The following is a 19,235-nucleotide window of genomic DNA, read 5'->3' on the forward strand; positions in this document are numbered from 1 at the left end:
TTAGTTCATTGTGTGTGTGTGTGTGTGTGTGTGTGTGTGTGTCTGTGTGTCTGTCTGGGCGGGTAAGATGGCAGTGAGCGGTGCCAACCTACACAACGTCTTCATGCTGCTGACGCTGGAGCCCTTGTTGGCGCGGAACCCCTTCCTGGTGCTGCACGTGCGCCGAGGCCACCTGGTCAGCGACGCGCTGCGCGAGCTCACCATCTACTCCGACGTGGACCTCAAGAAGCCCCTAAAGGTCAGAGTTCAGCACGCAAACCACACCAGTGTACACACGGTGGTGTCGGTCAGTCAAGTGCAGAGAGGCTAGTTCAGCTCCGGTCAGCGGGTGTGAGTGAGCTCCAAAGATGTTGAGTCTTACATCCTTCATGATATTAGGGGAGACTAAATCTACATTATATACACGTTATATGTATATAAGCAGAAGTTGTTCATATTTTACTTTTCTGTTCAGAAGCAGCTTAGGTACGGTATAGCTGACGGTATCATATGACTGACAGTGAAAGACTGGATTGGGTACTGGATCATTTTATTGCATTTTGTCTCAGGCTTTTGCACCTCCAGCTACAGTGTTCTAATCATGAACCAAAACAATAGAGTTCTTGTTTATGTAGTTAGTAGGCATACCTTTGTACTCAGGGGCTACTGCACTACATTCCACCTTCAGTAATGATTAGCCTTTACTTATTAATGTGTCCACCGACATCAAAGCTCCATCAGGTTGGTAGAGGGAAACTTCAAAGAGTGAGCGGTGGGCTGGCTGGGCTGGGCTGCTCTCAGACTGAGCGCGTGCTCGTCTCCCCTGCAGGTGATCTTTGATGGGGAGGAGGCTGTGGACGCCGGGGGAGTCACCAAGGAGTTCTTCCTGCTGCTGCTGAAGGAGCTCATGGACCCGGTGTACGGCATGTTCACGCACTACTCCGACTCCAACCTGCTCTGGTTCTCTGACAAGGTGGGTGCTGCACTGAACAAATAGCAAGACTTTGTATAGAATTACAATACAATGGAAGTCTTTATTGTCCACTACTGTGGAAATTCATTATTTGGCCCCACAACATATAGCAAACACAAGCTACACAGCAGGTAGAACATAAAGAAAACACAAACAAAGACTACACAGCAGGTACAACATAAAGCAAACACAAAGCATAAAAGCAAACAGGTGTATGCATTTGTACATACATTTTTGGGAGTGGGCAAGATGGAAGATAGTGGTCAGTGTCCCTGTTCAATGGGAATAGATAGAAGGCTGAGAGGAAGCTGTACATCACAGGAACCCTGAGCAGAACCATGCCTCTGGAAGAGTGGAGCACATCAGCCTCTGAGCAGCTTGGAGCGGAGCACACTTTTTTTTTATTTTTTTTTTAAAGGTTATTTTTTGGGCTTTTTATGCCTTTAATTGGACAGGACAGTAGAGAGAATGACAGGAAGTGAGTGGGAGAGAGAGCTGGGGTGGGATCCGGAAAGGACCACGGGGCGTGCGGTGCAGGTGCCCCAGCCTGTTGCGCCACGGCTGGGGCCGGAGCGGAGCTCACTATTGAATAACTTGTCTTGACTATACTGTAGATGTTATTCTGGTCAGACTCAGATTATCAAGGGCTCTTGTATTCCCGTGTTTTAGTGGCCTGTGTACAAGAAGAATGACATGCATAATGTGCATTTGATGTTGAATTGATTGATGTGTCTGGAAATGTACTAAATATAAAGCTTAGATTTAATAACGTTCAGTGCTAGAGCCTGACATCATTTTTCTTTATTCCCTGGCACACATGTTTTCATTTGATTTGTATATTAACCCCATAACGAATAGGTATTGTGTAACTGAGTAAATATGAAGATAATGGATTGAGGAGACATTTTGTTCCAAATGTCGGATGCAGTTCCAGTCCAACGTCATATGACTATCTAAGAGGCCAGAGCCCCTATTTGTCCTGTGGTGCAGCAGAGTGCCGTGTGTTTACTGTTAGCTGTAAGTCTCTCTCTATGGAGCCATATGGAGGCTGGTGGATGCTGGGGTCAAGGTGAACGCCTGCTAATGTCAAGTCTTTTACGTAATGTTGCCAAAGCAGCATCTAATGGAGGGCCTGTCGTTTTTAGCTTAGATCGGCTGTTTCCCAAGAGAAATGACCCGTGTAGTGTTGAGCACCAGCTGAAGCGTGGTGATGGGACTGGGGACATTCACATGTGCCAAACACGGCATCTGTGGGAAGCGTGTAGCCTGATAGTGCAGCTCCCACATTCTGATGATTTAGTCGTTGCGGGCCGGGTTCCCGGGTAGGGATTAGGCCTTGTGCCGGGGATGGAATATATTGCTTTTCACCAGAGATTCCACAGGCCAAGCCAAACACAGCGCAGAACTTGGCCTAATGTTTGTCTGGGACAACGCCTGTTTAAATTATACCTCATAGTCAAGTCTTTTATAGTTGGGCAAAACTATCAGTTACTACATGCAGCATTGCTCACCGAGTATCAACTACTCCATTGGAAAACACTGAAAATCTGTAAGCAGCAAGAGATAGTCCATAGAGTGAGGTGGTCAGATGTTAGATTTCTTTTTTTTTAGATTTGTTTTAAAAATATTTTTGGGGGGCTTTTTTTTATGCCTTTAATGATAGGATACTGGAGAGAGACTGGAAGTGAATGGGAGAGAGAGCATTGGGGTGGGATACGGAAAGGACCACGGGGCGGGAATCGAAACCGGGTTGCCGGCGTGCGGTGCAGGTGCCCCAGCCAGTCGCGCCACTGCTGGGGTCAGATGCTAGATTTCTAACTCTTTTCTCTGCGCCATGTTGTCTTGTTTGCACCCAGTGTTTTGTGGAGCACAACTGGTTCCACCTGATTGGGATCATCTGTGGCCTGGCCATCTACAACTCCACGGTGGTTGACCTGCACTTCCCACTGGGGCTCTACAAGAAGCTTCTAGATGTTTCTCCCACCCTAGAGGACCTCAAGGAACTGTCTCCTACGGAGGGCAGGTACTGGAACGCAGCAATACACGTCACAGGTCAGAGGTGCAGTCATGGCAACGCAAGCGCAGGAAACATGATGGGCATAGTAGCCGCTCCCAAGCTGTGAGGACTATATGCTCTAGCAGTAGCTAATGGCAACAATACCTCACATCCAGATGACTAAATGGAGTGTTTCTTTAAAATCTGAAAAACTATCATCCCTCAGATATATTAGTAGGGCTGAGAAGACACAAAAGGGCTTAGGGCGCTCAGGAGTCTATAAATCTACTCAGGTGCTCTTCTGCTACGGGTGAGGTTAGAATCCAAAGGAAAAAAAGGGTTAGCAGAGGCACTCCGAGATTTTTATAAATGTCATGAACTATTAAAGGCTTTTTATATTTATAAAAATCTCGGAGTGCCTCTGCTAACCCTTTTTTTCCTTATTAGTAGGGCTGTTTGAAAGAGCTGCTGTGAGGGATCTCCATTAAATGAACTCTCAGTCTTGGGTCGGTGACCTCTAATGATCTATTAGGTATCCCAAACAAGGCCAAACTGGGTGCAGTTAGTTCCCATATCCTGGTATCTGCTCTCCTCAAAGCCTCGCTAGTTTATCTGGCACTTTCAGTAGGAGACCCAATGATGTACCCATTTGTTGATCCCTGCAGTAAGGGATGTAGTGTGTGTGTGTGTGTGTGTGTGTGTGTGTGTGTGTGTGTGTGTGTGTGTGTGTGTGTGTGTGTGTGTGTGTGTGTGTGTGTGTGTGTGTGTGTGTGTGTGTGTGTGTGTGTGTGTGTGTGTGTGTGTGTGTGTGTGTGTGTGTGTGTGTGTGTGTGTGTGTGTGTGTGTGTGTGTGTGTGTGTGTGTGTGTGTGTGTGTGTGTGTGTGTGTGTGTGTGTGGCATCTCTGGCCTGGAGTCGGTCTGAGCTTTGAAATAAGTGGTGAGCTGAGAAGGCAAGCATGTTCAAAACCCTCTCTGTGGCCAATGAGCTCTCTCTCTCTCTCTCTCTCTCCCTGTCTCTCTGCCACATGTGCCTTCCACTTACGCAACAGCCAGGGTTTTTTACATAACACTAAATTAGCTGCTGTCTGCTTCACAGCACATTTCCTCAGCCCAGGCATTGCGCTGGCTTAGTGGTAGCCACCTAATTGTGTGCAGATGTCCTCGGGCTAGCAGCAAAACAATCACTGTCCCCAAGATGAGAAGAGGAAGGGTGCAATTAGAGGCTGCTTGAAGGCACAGCCTCCCGCGGCGATGGGATGCAGGCTAGCGGTCGGACAGTGTGTGCATGTTCTTGGAGGATTGGCGGCTCTCTGTGTGATAGTAGAAACAACTACAGTGGCTGATTACAAAGCCGTCCTCTGTTGGTGTTTTTGTCTTGGATAGTAAGGAAGAAGAAAGTGTTTTTTTGTGTGTGTGTGTGTTTTTGGTGTATGACTGTGTGTGTGGACAGTGCCGTTTTGAAACTAAAAGTGGTTTATATTCATTAAGTATTATCTTCATATATACCTCAGACTAGGATTGAGCGGTGGTGTCTAAAATAATCTCTTGTAACGGTGTTACCGGTCATACTCCTACCGGACTACTCAAAATATCCACACCCGTCTGTTCATCAGATATGCGTGGTTACTGAATTACTGAAATGCCCTCGTTATAAAACGTCATAAAACATTACAAAACGTTGCAAAACGTTACAAAATGGGTCCAAAGCCTCTTTGGTAATGCATACCATGTTAATCCAGGTAAATCACACTAGTCCGTTTTAAGTAAGTTGAAATTCCATTTTATTCCATGTTTGGTCAAGTGCCTCTGCGTTTGTGATGATGTGGGCTCTGATGTGTGGGATTAGAACATTCTGGAAGGTCTTGTGTAGTGTAAAGGGTATGAGGAGACTCTTGGCTGACCTTTGCCTGCGTCTCCAGTCTCAAATGTCGTTTCCACTATGGGCCATTGGAGGAATGCTACTCTTTCTTCGCTTGCTCTGCCTTGTCACTGTACTGGATGCCACCAGCTATTATTGAGTAATGGTTTGAAATAACTCATTGGTAACACATGCCACTGATAAACGTTCCAAGCCTTTTTTTAACCTCCATCAGTTCTATTCCGAGGTTCATAATAGAAAGATGGAACAACGGGGACTGACTTATAAAGAAGAAAATAGACAGAAGATTCAGGCAATGAGACCATATGTCCCTGTCTGTTAATCCAGATGCATTTTGGGAAGGCACAGCTGGTGATGGGCATGACCTCAGCGGTTGAGTTGCATTTATTTACCAACGTTAAATCTGTTAATCACACCAGTAAGCATGTACTGTGTGATAGTGTGTGTGTGTATGTGTGTGTGTACATGTCAGTGTGAGCGGGTATCTGGAATTAACATGCCTTGAGGCTTTGTGAGATCTTACTGTGCAATGGAGAGATGTCCTTTGATGGTTACAACACAAGTCAACACAGACACGGGATTTATCCTTGCTTATTACAGTGGTGAGGAGTCAGAGTTATGCGTGATTCTGTACTCGTCTCTATACATGCCGTAATACGTGCAATTTTGCACAAGCACAGTGTATTGCAGGACCACGGTTTATCAGTCCATCTTACCCCTATTGGCAGTTTATTATTACTTGGATGAACTTTATATGGACTACTATCTGGAAACATCAAGACACTGGTTGGCTCTGACATATTACCAGGTGTACTGTATATGTGATAGCCTGTCAAACTGCAACTTCTCACTCTGTTTTTTTCTCGTTTTCTTCCCCAATGACCCCCCCCCCCCCCCCCCACACACACACACACACCTCAGGAGTCTGCAGCATCTTTTGGACTATGAGGGAGACGACATTGAGGAGACCTTTTGTCTGAACTTTGCGGTGAGTACATGTCACATCACACACCATGCTCAAGCACCACCCTCAGCTCCTCTGTGCTGCCCAAACTGCAGCGTCGCCCTCTCACTCTAACAGGCACCCTTGGAACACCCTCCTGCCCTGAGCCCCAACCCCCTTCAGTCACATTCTGGAACCCTTAGAACACCCTCCTGCCCTGAGCCCCAACCCCTCTCACTCTAACAGGAACCCTTAGAACACCCTCCTGCCCTGAGCCCCAACCCCCTTGAGTCACATTCTGGAACCCCGGCACATAACTAGCTCCATCAAGCCCCTAAGGGGTAGATCCCTCAGTCACCTAGGCAACTGCTTTGAACTTTGAACTTTAGACTGGCTTCTTATCGGGACCACAGAGCTGATCAAGCCGGCAGTCGGATGTCTGATAGATAGATAGATAGATACTTTATTGATCCCCAAGGGGAAATTCAAGATATCATGATATCGTCTGGCTGGTGGCTGAAGCTGTACCTTGAATCGATGTGCACAGATCTGCTAATGCTGATGGATCTCCGTTGAGCACCAGAGCTGTTGGGATAAGGGTTGCTCTAAATGTGCTGTTTAAGCTTGGCTAGTTGTTGCTAAAAATGTAGTGTATTCATCAGATGTTCCTGGAAGGACATACAATCCTGGCAGTTAGCACAATTTCACCTGTCTCTTTCTCTCTCCCACAAGCAAAAGACTCAAGACTAATAATGGCATTGGCATTTGCAACTTGTTATCAAACCTAGTCTGGATTAGAAGTAGATATATTACACACTGAGCAAGGATAGTGGGGACATTTCGTTGTTTACGTCTTTGTTTGTGTTTGGTTTATTTGCACCCATATTGTGCTAGCAGCTGATGGCTAATTGTGCTAGTTGATCGTGGGCGGCCATTGGATAGTGACCCAACAGGACTCAGCAGACAGTTGGCATTGCAAAGTGTGCTTCGAAGTTGTCTAGATGTGCGTTCACTTGTACAGGAAAACGGCGGAGTCATATTTCACCAGTTGTGAAATAACCAACTCCAGGAAAAGCCTCCAGATTGCCCTCCCCCATGCATGCATATTTCATCAGTCAGCTTTTTACTCTCAGTCCCCCCAGCTGTGGGCCTCTATGAATTCTTGTTGAAGTGCACGTCTTCATTCCCGTTAGTGTTGACTCATTTGGCTTTCAGCCACAGCATGAGGGCGGCTCAGCCCAACTAGGCCCGGCACTCTGGTGTGAGGATGCCACCTAAGCTCGTCATTAATCCATTAGCAGGCCTTTCTGTCCTGCCACCTGGTTGGCATGCCGAGCGGTGATCTGTTGGCAGAGACGGGGGCTTTGTGCATGTAAAGGTGTGTGGGTGCTTAATGAAGATTGAACTTGACCATGCAACAGTTGGGAGACGGCTGCCACGGCTCTGTTTCCTACAGTAGGTGCATCTCTGCAAGGCAGCCACCGTGTGGAGAAGGAAATAACATGAATGCCTCCAGTGCCACAATCATTTGTATTGGATTTTACCAGTAGCCTACCAGTAACAGTCAGAACTCATAATCATAATCATAATTTTACCAGTAGCAGTCAGAACTCCTAATCATGCCTGCCATATGGCACAGCAACTGAAGTCATTATGCCAGTATGCCTTGACGTACTTATGGAAATTGAGATGGTGCTTAAGGTGCTGACGTCCAATCAAGGCTGATGCCCAAGTTTGGCTCATCTCAGGTCAGGTCAGCAGAGAAGCCCAGTCGGGGAATGATAAGGCTTAGATAGTGGTGTACTAACTCACTGACTTACATTCCCTCTCCCCCTTTCTCTCTCCCTTTCTTTCTCTTCCTCCCTCTCTCTCTCTCTCTCGCTCTCTCTCTCTCTCCCTCTCTCCCTCTCTATCTCTCTCTCTCTCTCTCTCCCTCCCTCTCTCACCAGATCACCAGAGAGTATTATGGGCTGACGGAGGTCAAAGAGTTGATCCCAGGAGGAGAGGGCATCACGGTGGACAGGACGAACAGGTGTGTGGACACGGGCACAGAAACACTACTGACTAGAACATGCAGCAGAGATAAACATGGCCCAGATAGCAGAGTTGTCATGATGGGGGAAAAAAGAGAAAACACTGTGTTCCCATCTTTTGCCCTGCATTCGAAAATCTGTCTCTGATGGATTTATGGAGGACAGAAAGTGATTGCATGAAGCACAGGCAGAAATATATTTGTGTGTGTGTGTGTGTGTGTGTGTGTGAGAGAGAGAGAGTATGTGTGTGAGAGAGAGTATGTGTATGTATGTGTGTGTGTGTGTGTGTGTTCCCTGTGCTGTACGGCCGTGTCTGGGACAGCCTGAACAGATGGGACCTTCAAAGCTCCATCCAAAAAAAGCTTACACACAAACATGCACACGCACACACACACATAAACACACTCTCTCTCCTCTCTTTCTCCCCTCTTTCGCCCTCTCTCTGTCTGTCTCTGTCTATCTCTCATACCAACCATAAATACCAATAATAAATGTATACACACATGATGCTATTTACATGTCCACAACACACACACACACACACACACACACACACACACACACACACACACACACACACTCACACACACACACACCCTGGATCACAAAGGCACACACACTTACACACAAATCCACACCAAGCGCATTATTCATTTTCATTCCATTTGGTTCCATGGCCAAATCCTCAGGGGCATCACAGCAGACATGAGGGAGAGAGTCGCTCTCGCTCTCTCTCTCTCTCTCCCTCCTCTCTCCCTCCTCTCTCCCTCCCTCTCCTTTTCCTCTCCATGTCTGTCTCTACCTCCCTCCTTCTCTGTGTATGTGTCTTCCTGCCAATTTGTCATCATTTTAATTTAATAAACAGATGGATGATTTTGTGTTTTGCATGTTTCAATTTGTGGAGAGCAAAAAGCAAGCATGTGTGAGCATGAGAGAATAGATTAGAGGGAAGGAGTGGAGATGGACTTGTGTCGTCCATCTCACAACTGGCTCTCCCAGCTGTAGGGGCCAGCCAGGTGGCCAGCCATCTTGTGCACAATGAGCCTTCATCACGTCCCTCCCTCCCTCTCTCTCTCCCTCCTCTCTCTCTCTCTCTCTCTCTCTCTCTCTCTCTCTCTCTCTCTCTCTCTCTTTCTCTTTCTCCCTTTCTCCTCCCTTTTTCTCTGTCTCTCTCTCGCGCGCTCTCTCTCTCTGTATGTGTGTATCTGTCTATTTGTCCATAGCTGTGGGAAAATGAAGAGACCACTGACTACTCTTTCTGATGTCATCCTATGGTTACGGAGTGACATTCAAATTAGTTTGACCGTCATATTCAAAATTAAGAGACCACTACAAATTTGAATAATATGACGGTCAACTCATTCGAATATCACTCAGCAACTGTAGGATGACATCATAAAAAATTGCAGTGGCTCTTTTCTTCCTTCCTTCGTTACACACACACACACACACACACACATGGACACGCCCATTTGCTCCAGCACTTGCACTGTGCATTGCTGCTAGACATGGACTTGACTGATTTGTTGAAGAGATTACAAGTCTTTAAGACAAGGCCAGATTATCAATTCTAATACACTTTACAGCAGTGTGTGTGTGCGTGTGCGCGCGTGTGTGTGTGTGTGTGTGGATTAAGTTGCTTGGTGTGAGGTCACATGCTGTGTGCACAAGTGGACGTCTGGAGCTCGTCACCTGCCTGTGAGGGCTGTTTGCACATGACCTGATAAGAGTGAGTGAGTGGGCGGAGTTAGAGGGCTATCTCGCGTCGTCATCCTCTCGCTGTCTGCCCAGCAAAGAGCACTGGCACGCAGGGGGACAGACTGCCCGCTAGTCAGTCTGCATCCAATCTCCGAGCCCTGTCGGGAAGACGGAGACCTCTTGCATGTGTGCGTGTGTGTGTGTGTGTGTGTGGAGAAACAGAACTCCTGATCCAGCACAATCTCTCATGTACCAGATCGCCCTCCCAGAATAATGCACTTGATGTTAACACGCATACGGGTATACAGTTATTTACAATGCACCAGAGTGCATATACACACACACACACACACACACACACACACACACACACACACACCTGCACTACACTTTATGTGTGTGTTCTTGCCTGTGGCAGTCATTTCTCCATTACGTGGATGGTAGCGATACAAACCTCTCAGGCAAGCAGCGCATGCTCTCTGAGCCAGATATGTTATCTTAGAGTGGCGAGATATGAGAGCAGAGACGTGAGAGTGTGTGCGTGTGTGTGTGTGCGTGTGTGTGTGTGTGTGTGTGTGTATGTGTGTTTGAGTACGGGCCCCCACTCGGAGACCTTGCGTTCACATGGATGTGTGTGGCCTTTTTGGCATTAGCTACACCTCAAGTTTAGCGCCATGTGGCCAATATTCGCTAGCAATAACTCCACACTTAATGTCTGCTGTTGTGCGTGTGCGCGTGTGCGCGTGTGTGTGTGTGTGTCCCTGCAGGATGGAGTTTGTGTCGGCGTACCTGCGCTACGTGTTTGTGGACTCGGTGCAGGAGCTGTACGCGGCCTTCTCCAGCGGCTTCCTGAAGGTGTGTGGGGGGAAGATCCTCTCCCTGTTCCAGCCCTGCGAGCTCATGGCCATGGTGGTGGGCAACTGCAACTACAACTGGGAGGAGATGGAGAACGTAAGCAGACACACACACACACACACACACACACACACACTCTTCCAGTGCCAGTTCAGAAACATATTCCAACACAACGGCCCAACATATCCCAGCCACGTGTGCACACGCTGATGAATGGAGAGACACATACAGTAGTCCAGGATTGTTGGAAAGTGCCCGTTTCCCTGTGAGAGCTCTTCTCCTTCACCAAGGTTATAGTCAGAGCTCTGAGTCCAAATCCAATCTTATCTGTGGTTGTTGTGACACACATCTTGTCCATAAGATATGGTTATGACTGTGTATAAGTGTGTGTTTTACTGTCTCTAGATCATATATTTTAGTAAATGGCTCCAGTGATGACATTCACTGCCTTCTTGCTCCAGTGATTGCTACACAAGCCATTAAATAGAACACACACTTAACACACATACAACAAGTAGGCATGAACAACACACACTCTCCTCGTAAAGTTTTATCTCTTTTACGAGCGTGGACGAATGAGTGCGCGCTTCTTCACCATGGCTACTCTCCTCCCCCGGCCCCGTGGTGTTGTCATGGCAACGGCAGTCGTGGGTTTCTGTGACCACAGACACAAAGAATAACAAGAGAAACCTGAGACTAGCGTTAGCACTGGGTGGTGGTGGTGGTGGTGGTGTTGTTGCTGTTGTTGTTGTTGTCGTTGTTGTTGTTGTTGATGATGTTGATGTTGTTGTTGAAGAGCTGTTGGTTGAGGAGGGTGGTCTGAGATTGGGCTGGTGTGGGCTGGAGAGGGGGGGGGGGTAACCAGAGAGGGATGCTCGGGCAGGGGGCCGCCCCACCCCACCTTCCCCTCCGCCATGGGGACGTGCAGTCAGGCGTGTAGCCTAGCGCTCCAGCGCAGCACGGACGAGCCCCCGTGTTGCGTAAGGGAAGGAGGCTGCTGTGAGTTTTCTGTTAGCTTTTCCAGGGAAATATTTTTTTCCCCCTTCGTGTTTTTTCTTTTTTTTTTTCACAGCACTGTACTGAATGTTGGAAGTCACAGGCAGAGACACAAACACACACCCCCTAACACATTCATCAGGGCTCAACCAGACCAGACCATTCATCATGGACACTCTTGCCAGCCACTTAAATCCTCTCACATAAAAACAGAAGGATACACACGCACACACACATACACACACACACATATACACACTCTTGTCGTTCACACACTAGTGCTAGAGATCCCACGAGTCTCCTCCAGTCTAGAGGAGTGGCAGTGTCCTACAGTAGCCCACATTCTCATTGAGTGTGAGCCTGAGCCACACCCTGGTATCCATCCCCAACGCCACGCTTTAATCTCCTCATCTCTCCTCTTGTTTTCCCAGAACGCTGTGTATAAGGGCGAGTACTCCGCGTCCCACCCGACCATGCGCATGTTCTGGGAGGTGTTCCACGAGTTTCCACTGGAGAAGAAAAAGCAGTTCTTACGTAAGTGCGGTTCCATGCATGACCGGCTGCCAGATTTATGGCTCTTTTGCTGTGAAGTTACAGAATGGTGTCAGGAGTTCTGGGCAGAGGTCCTCCACATAGTTCTCAACATGCTACTTCTGACGATGGCCAGCGATAGTTGCAGACCTGATTCTTTCACTGCAATTGAGGATGCTGAAATCTGAAAGTTTGTACAAACGTTACCTTAGGAAGCATCAAGTGCTCAATTAATGAGATTTTATCTGTCAACTTTTGTTGACGTAAACATTATTTTGAACCTTTTACATTCACGGCACAGTGTCTGCCTGTGGGAACAGAGTGTTACCTTCCCACGGTCACCACAAACTTCCCCTTGAAAGCCGGAGTCTTCTGAAGGGGTCTCTTTCAGGGCCTCTGCTAAGGGCTCTGGTGACATACCTAATACTTACATCCAGAATCTATCAGACTGGTAGCAGATCAGTTACTCAGATCAGCAGTCCTCTCATTTTGGCGAGCCAGCCAGTAGAGTTCTCCTAGCCTTTCACATTGAACACAGAAAGGTTAAAGGTGATGGATTGAAGGTGTCTCTGTGGTCTCTCTCCTGCCGCAGTGTTCCTGACGGGCAGCGATCGCATCCCCATCCACGGCATGGGCAGCCTGCACATCGTCATCCAGTCGACCTCGGCCGAGGAGCACTACCTGCCCGTGGCCCACACCTGCTACAACCTACTGGACATGCCGTGCTACCGCACCAAAGAGACGCTGTGCCGCCGCCTCACGCAGGCCGTGGAGCAGTACGAGGGCTTCAGCCTGGTGTGACCACCTGGGCCCCCTCCTCGCTCCAGACGCCCTGGAGGAGAGGCCCGAGGCTGGGGTGGCGTGAGCGCTGAGGAGGCCTGTTCCTGGTGGCATGCAGGCGGAGAGGGGCCCAAGCATCCCTGCTATGTCACTAATGCTGCACTTTAACCAACAGCGCCAAGGCAGAGGGCTGTGGTGGGTGGGACTGAGGTGTGGGAACCTGTGGACCATATAGACAGAGTTAGAGGTGGCAACCTTGGCTAAGCACCTACAGAGAATACTGAGGAAAAGTGATTATTTTTGGTATTTTTTACGAGCTTTAATTTACATATGATTGAGATGCACATACTTATTATTATTATTATTATTATTATTATTATTAATACAGCACTTCTTTTGTGTTTTATAGATCAAAATTTCATTTTATTTTTTCCTCCCTGTGGGTGTTTGTCATCTCAGATAAAGAAATAGGATATGTTTCACAACCCCTTCCAATCCTGACTCTTATATACATTGTAAATAAAAATGGAGGGTTTGGATACTAACCTTTGGGGTTTGTTTTTCCACAAATGGTCTTACCAGCTAATTTATTGAGCTTCATGATGTCATGTTTGTTTTCCTTGTTTTCTGTGGATAGGGGCAGTGTGCGTCAGTTGAAAGGGTGGGTAGGCCTGGGAGGATCTAGGCACCGATGATGATGCTAAAATTGCTGATGAATTGCTTCAGCTGGGTTTCACAGAGCTGCCCCAGAATGCCCTCCCACTGTAACCCCTGACCTCAGATCAGTGTTCCTCGGACATCGTGTCTGCCATTAGTGCAGCAAGCTGCTCCAGGCTGAAGCAGCACAGACAGCACAGATTGCACATGACCACGATGCAGAGCAGTCCATTAGCCAATGGCACCAGGCTGGCGTTCTGAGGGGCCGAGACCTAGAGCCCAGGCTGCTGTTTTTAATCGTGTTTGTTCTTCCTGTGTTTGGCAGAGCAGTTGTGCCGGCTGTTGGGGTGGGCGGGGGGGGATTAATGAGTTCAGCGCATCCCCAGTTTGCATTTCGCAGCCTTTTTGCCTTCAATACAATGAGCCACTGGAAAACCTACTTTATGGTGATTTGGGGGGAAAGAAGCCTAGTGTCTTTAATTTTGTACTTTGTAATAAGTGTGCATGCAAGCGTGTTGTTGGGAGTGAAAGCTCAGCCTGCTCGTATGATGTTGTATATTAAACAAATCCAAATTATTAACGGAATCCAAAAACGTATACATAAATAAATAAAGATATATATATATATATATATGTATATATATATTTTAATGCACCACAACAGTCCTGACTCCTGAGCACAGGTAGTGACCACTTTGAAATTCAACACAGCTGGATGTGGAAGAGCATGAGTTGATGTTTGATTAAGTTTGTCTGACACATGAAACTCCTCTCACATCCTTCAGGACGCTCTTTGCGGTGGCACTGACCCCGAGAGAGGAGTCTCCAAAAGGAATGTATGCCGTAGCCACACAGGCAGGAACCACAAGCCCTTGAGTTTGAAAAGAAATTGTTTGGAAAAGAAATTACCTTAAAAAGCTATAGCAATAACACTCGGTCATGCAGTGATAACTGCAGCTGGAGTCTTCGAGGCTGCCACCATAAGTTTATAAGCACCTCTCGCATTCTCGCTGAAGTATGATATGTGGTGCATCTGTGACTATTACCCTTTCTAGTCAAGTTGTTTTTTTTTCCTTAGCGATATGTGATCGTTCATAACTGTTCCCACTCTGTCCCATTTATCAAATAACTTCACCATGAAATTCTGATTTCTAAAATAATTCTGTGTGGTTTGAAAGCTTGACGGATTCTCTCTTCCCTTTGAGGACAGCTGATTGAAGTGATGGTCTCTTGTTCTGTTCTGTTCCGTTCTGTTCCACCATAAACATTTTTGTACAGATGCGTAAACACAGCGCTATTGAGCTGGTGTGAAATGTACTGGTGTAAGGTCTAGGAGATTCGGGTTGAACCCCCAATACTGTACACGTTCAGCTCCATCTGAGGGATTTAGTAATCCATTATTAAAAAGAGACGGTTTCTGAAAATTAAACAATAATAATCTCCCTCCAATGTATGCAAACAAGGGCTTCTGTGTGGCTATTATCGGATTATTTTAGTATATTTACTTTTTTACCTTTCAAATTAAAGACATTATTTTCTTTATCTATTTTTTTCCAAAGCAAATAAAATATTAATTTCACCTCAATTTTTGGTCTCCATTTTGGTTATTAAGCTAATGGCACACATCCATGATACAGGCTTAGTGCTTTGTCGTAATGTCTCATACACAGTATTCTATTCCAGGACACTCACTCACTCACACACACACACACACACACACACCTACACACAAATGATATCCACACACTGAATTTCATCAGTAAAAATAGGTTTGGCTTTATATAATATGTACAAAATACAATCATGTACTAAAATGTACACACCCATATCAGTTATTTCCATCAGTGTTTACATTCAGTAAAAACGAAGGTCACACTGGAAGCGTCCATTCTGGAGAGAAACGGGGACAGCCTCGGGTACATGCCTACTTAGGCCCGGAAACGCTGGCCTAGCCCCATGTCCATCGGACAGAAATAGGCAAGTACAGTCAGTCAGGAATTCTTTGAGAATTGAGATTGCCCCATGCATATCATGGCAACCGTTTGATCATTGGGGTCGTGAGAGCTGGAGTCGTCTAAGAACAGCAACAACAAAGGTCTGACAACCAGTGTGAGACTTGGGAGCTTATCTTGCAGTTGGAAGAAAAAAATATATATGCTAAAGAAGTGAGTACAAGCAAAATGCATATCTACAATAATAGATGACCGTATTAGCTTGGATTATCATTCTGCACATATTCGTCTTATAATGGTATTTAAAAACATCCAAATATGCTGATTTCACACCTCTGTTAACAGTAGAAAACTCAAAACAGTAAAAAACTATCTGTGTTGTGGTTAATATTGATTCTATCTAAACAGACTCAATCAAGAAGTTAACATTACAAAACTCTGACATGAAATACAAGTGAGTACAAAAAAAAGTGTTTCTAGTTGACATTTAAAAAAAAAGTCGAACAGAACCATTTTCTTCAATATGGCACGAATCACAAGTCAATGAGCAAATAAAAACAAGTCAGAGGACTCAACATGTTGTCCTGCAAAATGCCCAAATAGTTCTCAAAAGGATTTGTAGGCAGATTGCAGTTTGATGTTAAAATTGTATGTACAAAGAAAGACTCCCTTCAACAATTTATCAAAATTACTCTCACCATATTTTTTGATCACATAATAAAGACAAAAAGAAATCTTGTCACAAATATCCCCACATCAAAATGTGTAAGACTTTCTCACGGATGTTACCTAAACCCATTTAGAGTTTGATCAGATGAACAACTGCAACATTTAACATAAACACTCACATGAGATAGAAGTACTTCAATAAATAAAAGCAACAAATAGTGTATAATACTTGAAATGCCCCACTGATGCAGCTGAACACAGACAGGATGGTGTTCAGTTGCATGCAAACAGCCCTCCACACAGGTTCTTCCTGGTCTGTCTTGAGATCTTCATTTATTTATTTCTCTCTCTCTCTCTCTTTCTCTGAGGGTTACCTTGGGTCGGAAAAGAGTGACAGCCGCGGTCTGTGGGTTTGTTGGTGTGGAAAGTGAGGCTTGTTGGTGCGGAGTTCCAGGGCCGTGAGGCCCGACAAGGGAGTGCCCCAGGGCCCAGCTGGGGTGTGCTGTGCCTGGGCCACCGTGGCTGGCCTGGCAGGGCAGCTCCAGAGGGGGGTGGGGTGGGGTGGGGGGGCAGGGCACCAACAGTTTCAGTTGGGTCTGAGTCACGCCGTACTTGGCTCCCCCTTTGGCCAAATGTGTGACACAGATGGTGTGGGAGAGAGGACGAGAGAAAAAACATGTCCAATTTGGTGGGTACGTGTTAGCGCCGGATGGCTGGATGGATGGATGGATGGATGGATACTTGTGTGGATGGATGAGTGGTGGAGCACGGGCTCCAGCTTCCTGTTTGCTTGTGTGTTGTTGGCGTACGTCTCTAGATGAACTTGGAGGAGTCGCGCTTGCTGATGAGGACCTCGAGCAGCCTGAGCTTAGCTTTGATGTGCTTGTACTCGTTGTACTCCACTGCCAAGGGCGAGCGGTCTTCCTTCTGCACGTTTCTATGGGAACACATTGAGGAAGGGAGGAAGGGACCAACATTAGGAAATGGCTGACTCTCAAGAGCAAGTTTGGCTAAGCTACAAAGTCTTGCGACACAGAGGACTTTTGTGCCAAGAAATTCTTTGTGCACCCATTTTCGAAAGCAAAGGGGAAACACTCACCTTCCATTTTGCCTGAAGAACTGATCCTCAAACTCCCGGAGGTTCTTGCGGATTCTTTTCTTCTCGTCGCGGGCCTCTTGCAGGTGCTCCACCAGCTCTGGCCTGTGTACAGTAGGTGGGCGGAGAGGTATTCATCATCAGCACTGTCTCTCTCTCACATCAGGGCCAACAGTGTACACCTGAGCCAGAGCTACAGGCTGCCCCTCCAGTCAATCTGTGTGTTACTTACATAGTGGCAGCGTGCAGGTTGGAGAGCCTCATGTCTGTGGTGTTCTTGGAGGGCGAGAGCTCGTCCACGGGCGAGATGAAGGTGTCTCCGCTCTCGTCCAGCTGCTCCAGGAAGCCCAGCACGCTCAGCTCGGGCCGCACGGTCACGGTGAACTGGGTTTTATAATCGCCGTCGTCCTCCGAGCCGTCCTCCTCCTCCTACGGGGCCAGAGTGAGGGAGAGAGAGAGAGAGAGAGAGAGAGAGAGAGAGAGAGGGAGAGAGAGAGAGGAGGCGATGAAGAGTCTGGGGTTTGGGGAAAGTTGTGACTAGCGGCGAGGTTACAGGCAAGGCAGCTTGCTGTCACTGCAGAATCAGGCGTTTTGGGTTAGTCACCATTGCACATTCGCTGAGAAACAAAACAAAAACCCAAACAGCGTCTACAGAAATAAAATGCTCTAGAGGAAAGGCCATTGAGTGATTCACTTTGCCAGCTGTTGATTGGAGACTGCTATGATGGAACCATGTTAAGAGAGTTCATGCCCTGTTGCTATGCTCAGGGAAGCGTCAAGGTGCTGTTAGGGCAGTCTGGGCCACTGGAACATGTGTAGTATGCATTGGGTGTGATCTGATGCATGGTCCAATGGGATAGCTTCACATACCACACACAAGCAAACGTCCCTACTGCTCGGCCCTGTGCTGGCTCTTTGCCCTGTCGGTTTGATCCGACATGTCCTGCTGCATTAGTCAATCAAGGCCAACAAGTCACACATGCGGCTGTGCGACTAGTGATTGGGCACACAGATTTGAACAGGCTTGAACAGCAATCATGTTTTCTGGAGGGATTTGGGAGGGTGGGGGAGGTCATGAGTAGGGTGGTGGTGGTGGGGGGGGGGGGGGGGGGTCATGAGTAGGATGGGGGGGGGGTTGCAGGAGAGGCGTGATTCAAGCTGTCGAGCTGCCGTCGCTCTTCACCTTGATGTCATCGAAGAACAGCGCTGGTACGCCCTCAATAATGGGCTGCAGCAGAGGACCTCTGCGCTTGCTGGAAGGGGAGCCCTGTTATAGATGTCAATTAACAACCAGGTTACCACCGCGGCACTGACTCATCGCAGCGCAGTGCAGTACAGTCTCATCTGAGCACGGAGCCTAACCACCTGAGCACACGCCCCCACTGACTCCAAATCATTTAGACACCATCAGTCATCAGTCAGTGATGGTGATGCTATGGCCTGGAGCAAAGAGCTGGCTTAAAACCAGTCCCGCGGTTGATCATAACAGAGAGGGTGATGTCACTCCTCCACAATGTAGGCTGCCCGGTTCTTTGACAGAGGACAGGGCATTTAGGGACTGCAGCTTTGCAGATTTACTGTCACTACTATGAGTGACAACTTCACTGTGCAGATCTACTGTCACTACTATTAGTGACAACTTCACTGTGCATGAGACCAAGTACACAATCTGCTCTCTGAAGTACAAGTCAGTGTTCCAATTTATATAATAGGGATTTAAGTATTATATAATAAATATATATCAAGTGTGAAGCTTACGGATTATATAATAAAAATCCAGATAATATAATACAAACATTTTAATATTGTCAGCTGATATGAAGGACACAAGACTTGAGAGTACTGATTCCACTATGTGGAAAGTAGGATTTATGTATCTTAAGAGGCATTGTTGTCCCTGGACAGGATGGCCATGTGACCTCTTTTTAAAATGTTATCTTTTAGGCCATATTCTCTCCGTCTCTGTGAGTGGGTGTGCTGTCCAAAGACTCCTGTGCTGAGTGATCTGACCCTTTCGTGTCACCCCTGATCCTTTTAAGACCAGAGGATCCACTGAGCCAGCTAAAGCCGGGGTTTAGTGACTCTACAAAGGACCATGGTGCACCAGGGCCAGGGCTACTGTGGCTAATGCTAACACCTGGGCTGAAACTGGTGCTAGCTCTGGCCAATGATGACTTGCTACCACGGTGGCTAGTAA

At 47.1% G+C, this 19,235-nt stretch overlaps 2 protein-coding genes across 5 annotated transcripts in view; one reads left to right on the plus strand and one right to left on the minus strand.

The window, feature by feature from the left end:
• LOC134067626 (probable E3 ubiquitin-protein ligase HERC3) overlaps positions 1-13,209 on the plus strand; it is a 32,357-nt gene extending 19,148 nt beyond the window's left edge. For both annotated transcript variants that reach the window (XM_062523003.1, XM_062523012.1), the window contains 8 exons: positions 68-238; positions 809-952; positions 2,809-2,975; positions 5,750-5,816; positions 7,721-7,803; positions 10,270-10,453; positions 11,785-11,887; positions 12,477-13,209. In XM_062523003.1, coding sequence (XP_062378987.1) covers positions 68-238; positions 809-952; positions 2,809-2,975; positions 5,750-5,816; positions 7,721-7,803; positions 10,270-10,453; positions 11,785-11,887; positions 12,477-12,685 — 1,128 coding nt within the window. In that variant the 3' untranslated portion in view covers positions 12,686-13,209. The remainder of the gene's footprint in view (positions 1-67; positions 239-808; positions 953-2,808; positions 2,976-5,749; positions 5,817-7,720; positions 7,804-10,269; positions 10,454-11,784; positions 11,888-12,476) is intronic.
• A 1,863-nt stretch (positions 13,210-15,072) lies between these two features.
• The window catches only part of fam13a (family with sequence similarity 13 member A), a 58,598-nt gene continuing 54,435 nt past the window's right edge, over positions 15,073-19,235 (minus strand). For 2 of the 3 annotated variants that reach the window (XM_062523120.1, XM_062523130.1), the window contains 4 exons: positions 18,222-18,305; positions 17,271-17,467; positions 17,042-17,143; positions 15,073-16,879 (listed from right to left, as the gene is read on the minus strand). In XM_062523120.1, coding sequence (XP_062379104.1) covers positions 16,756-16,879; positions 17,042-17,143; positions 17,271-17,467; positions 18,222-18,305 — 507 coding nt within the window. In that variant the 3' untranslated portion in view covers positions 15,073-16,755. The remainder of the gene's footprint in view (positions 16,880-17,041; positions 17,144-17,270; positions 17,468-18,221; positions 18,306-19,235) is intronic. The other variant, XM_062523124.1, reaches the window with a different exon arrangement.

The sequence above is a fragment of the Sardina pilchardus genome, chromosome 2, assembly GCF_963854185.1.
Source record: "Sardina pilchardus chromosome 2, fSarPil1.1, whole genome shotgun sequence".
In the NCBI taxonomy this organism is placed as follows: domain Eukaryota; kingdom Metazoa; phylum Chordata; class Actinopteri; order Clupeiformes; family Clupeidae; genus Sardina; species Sardina pilchardus.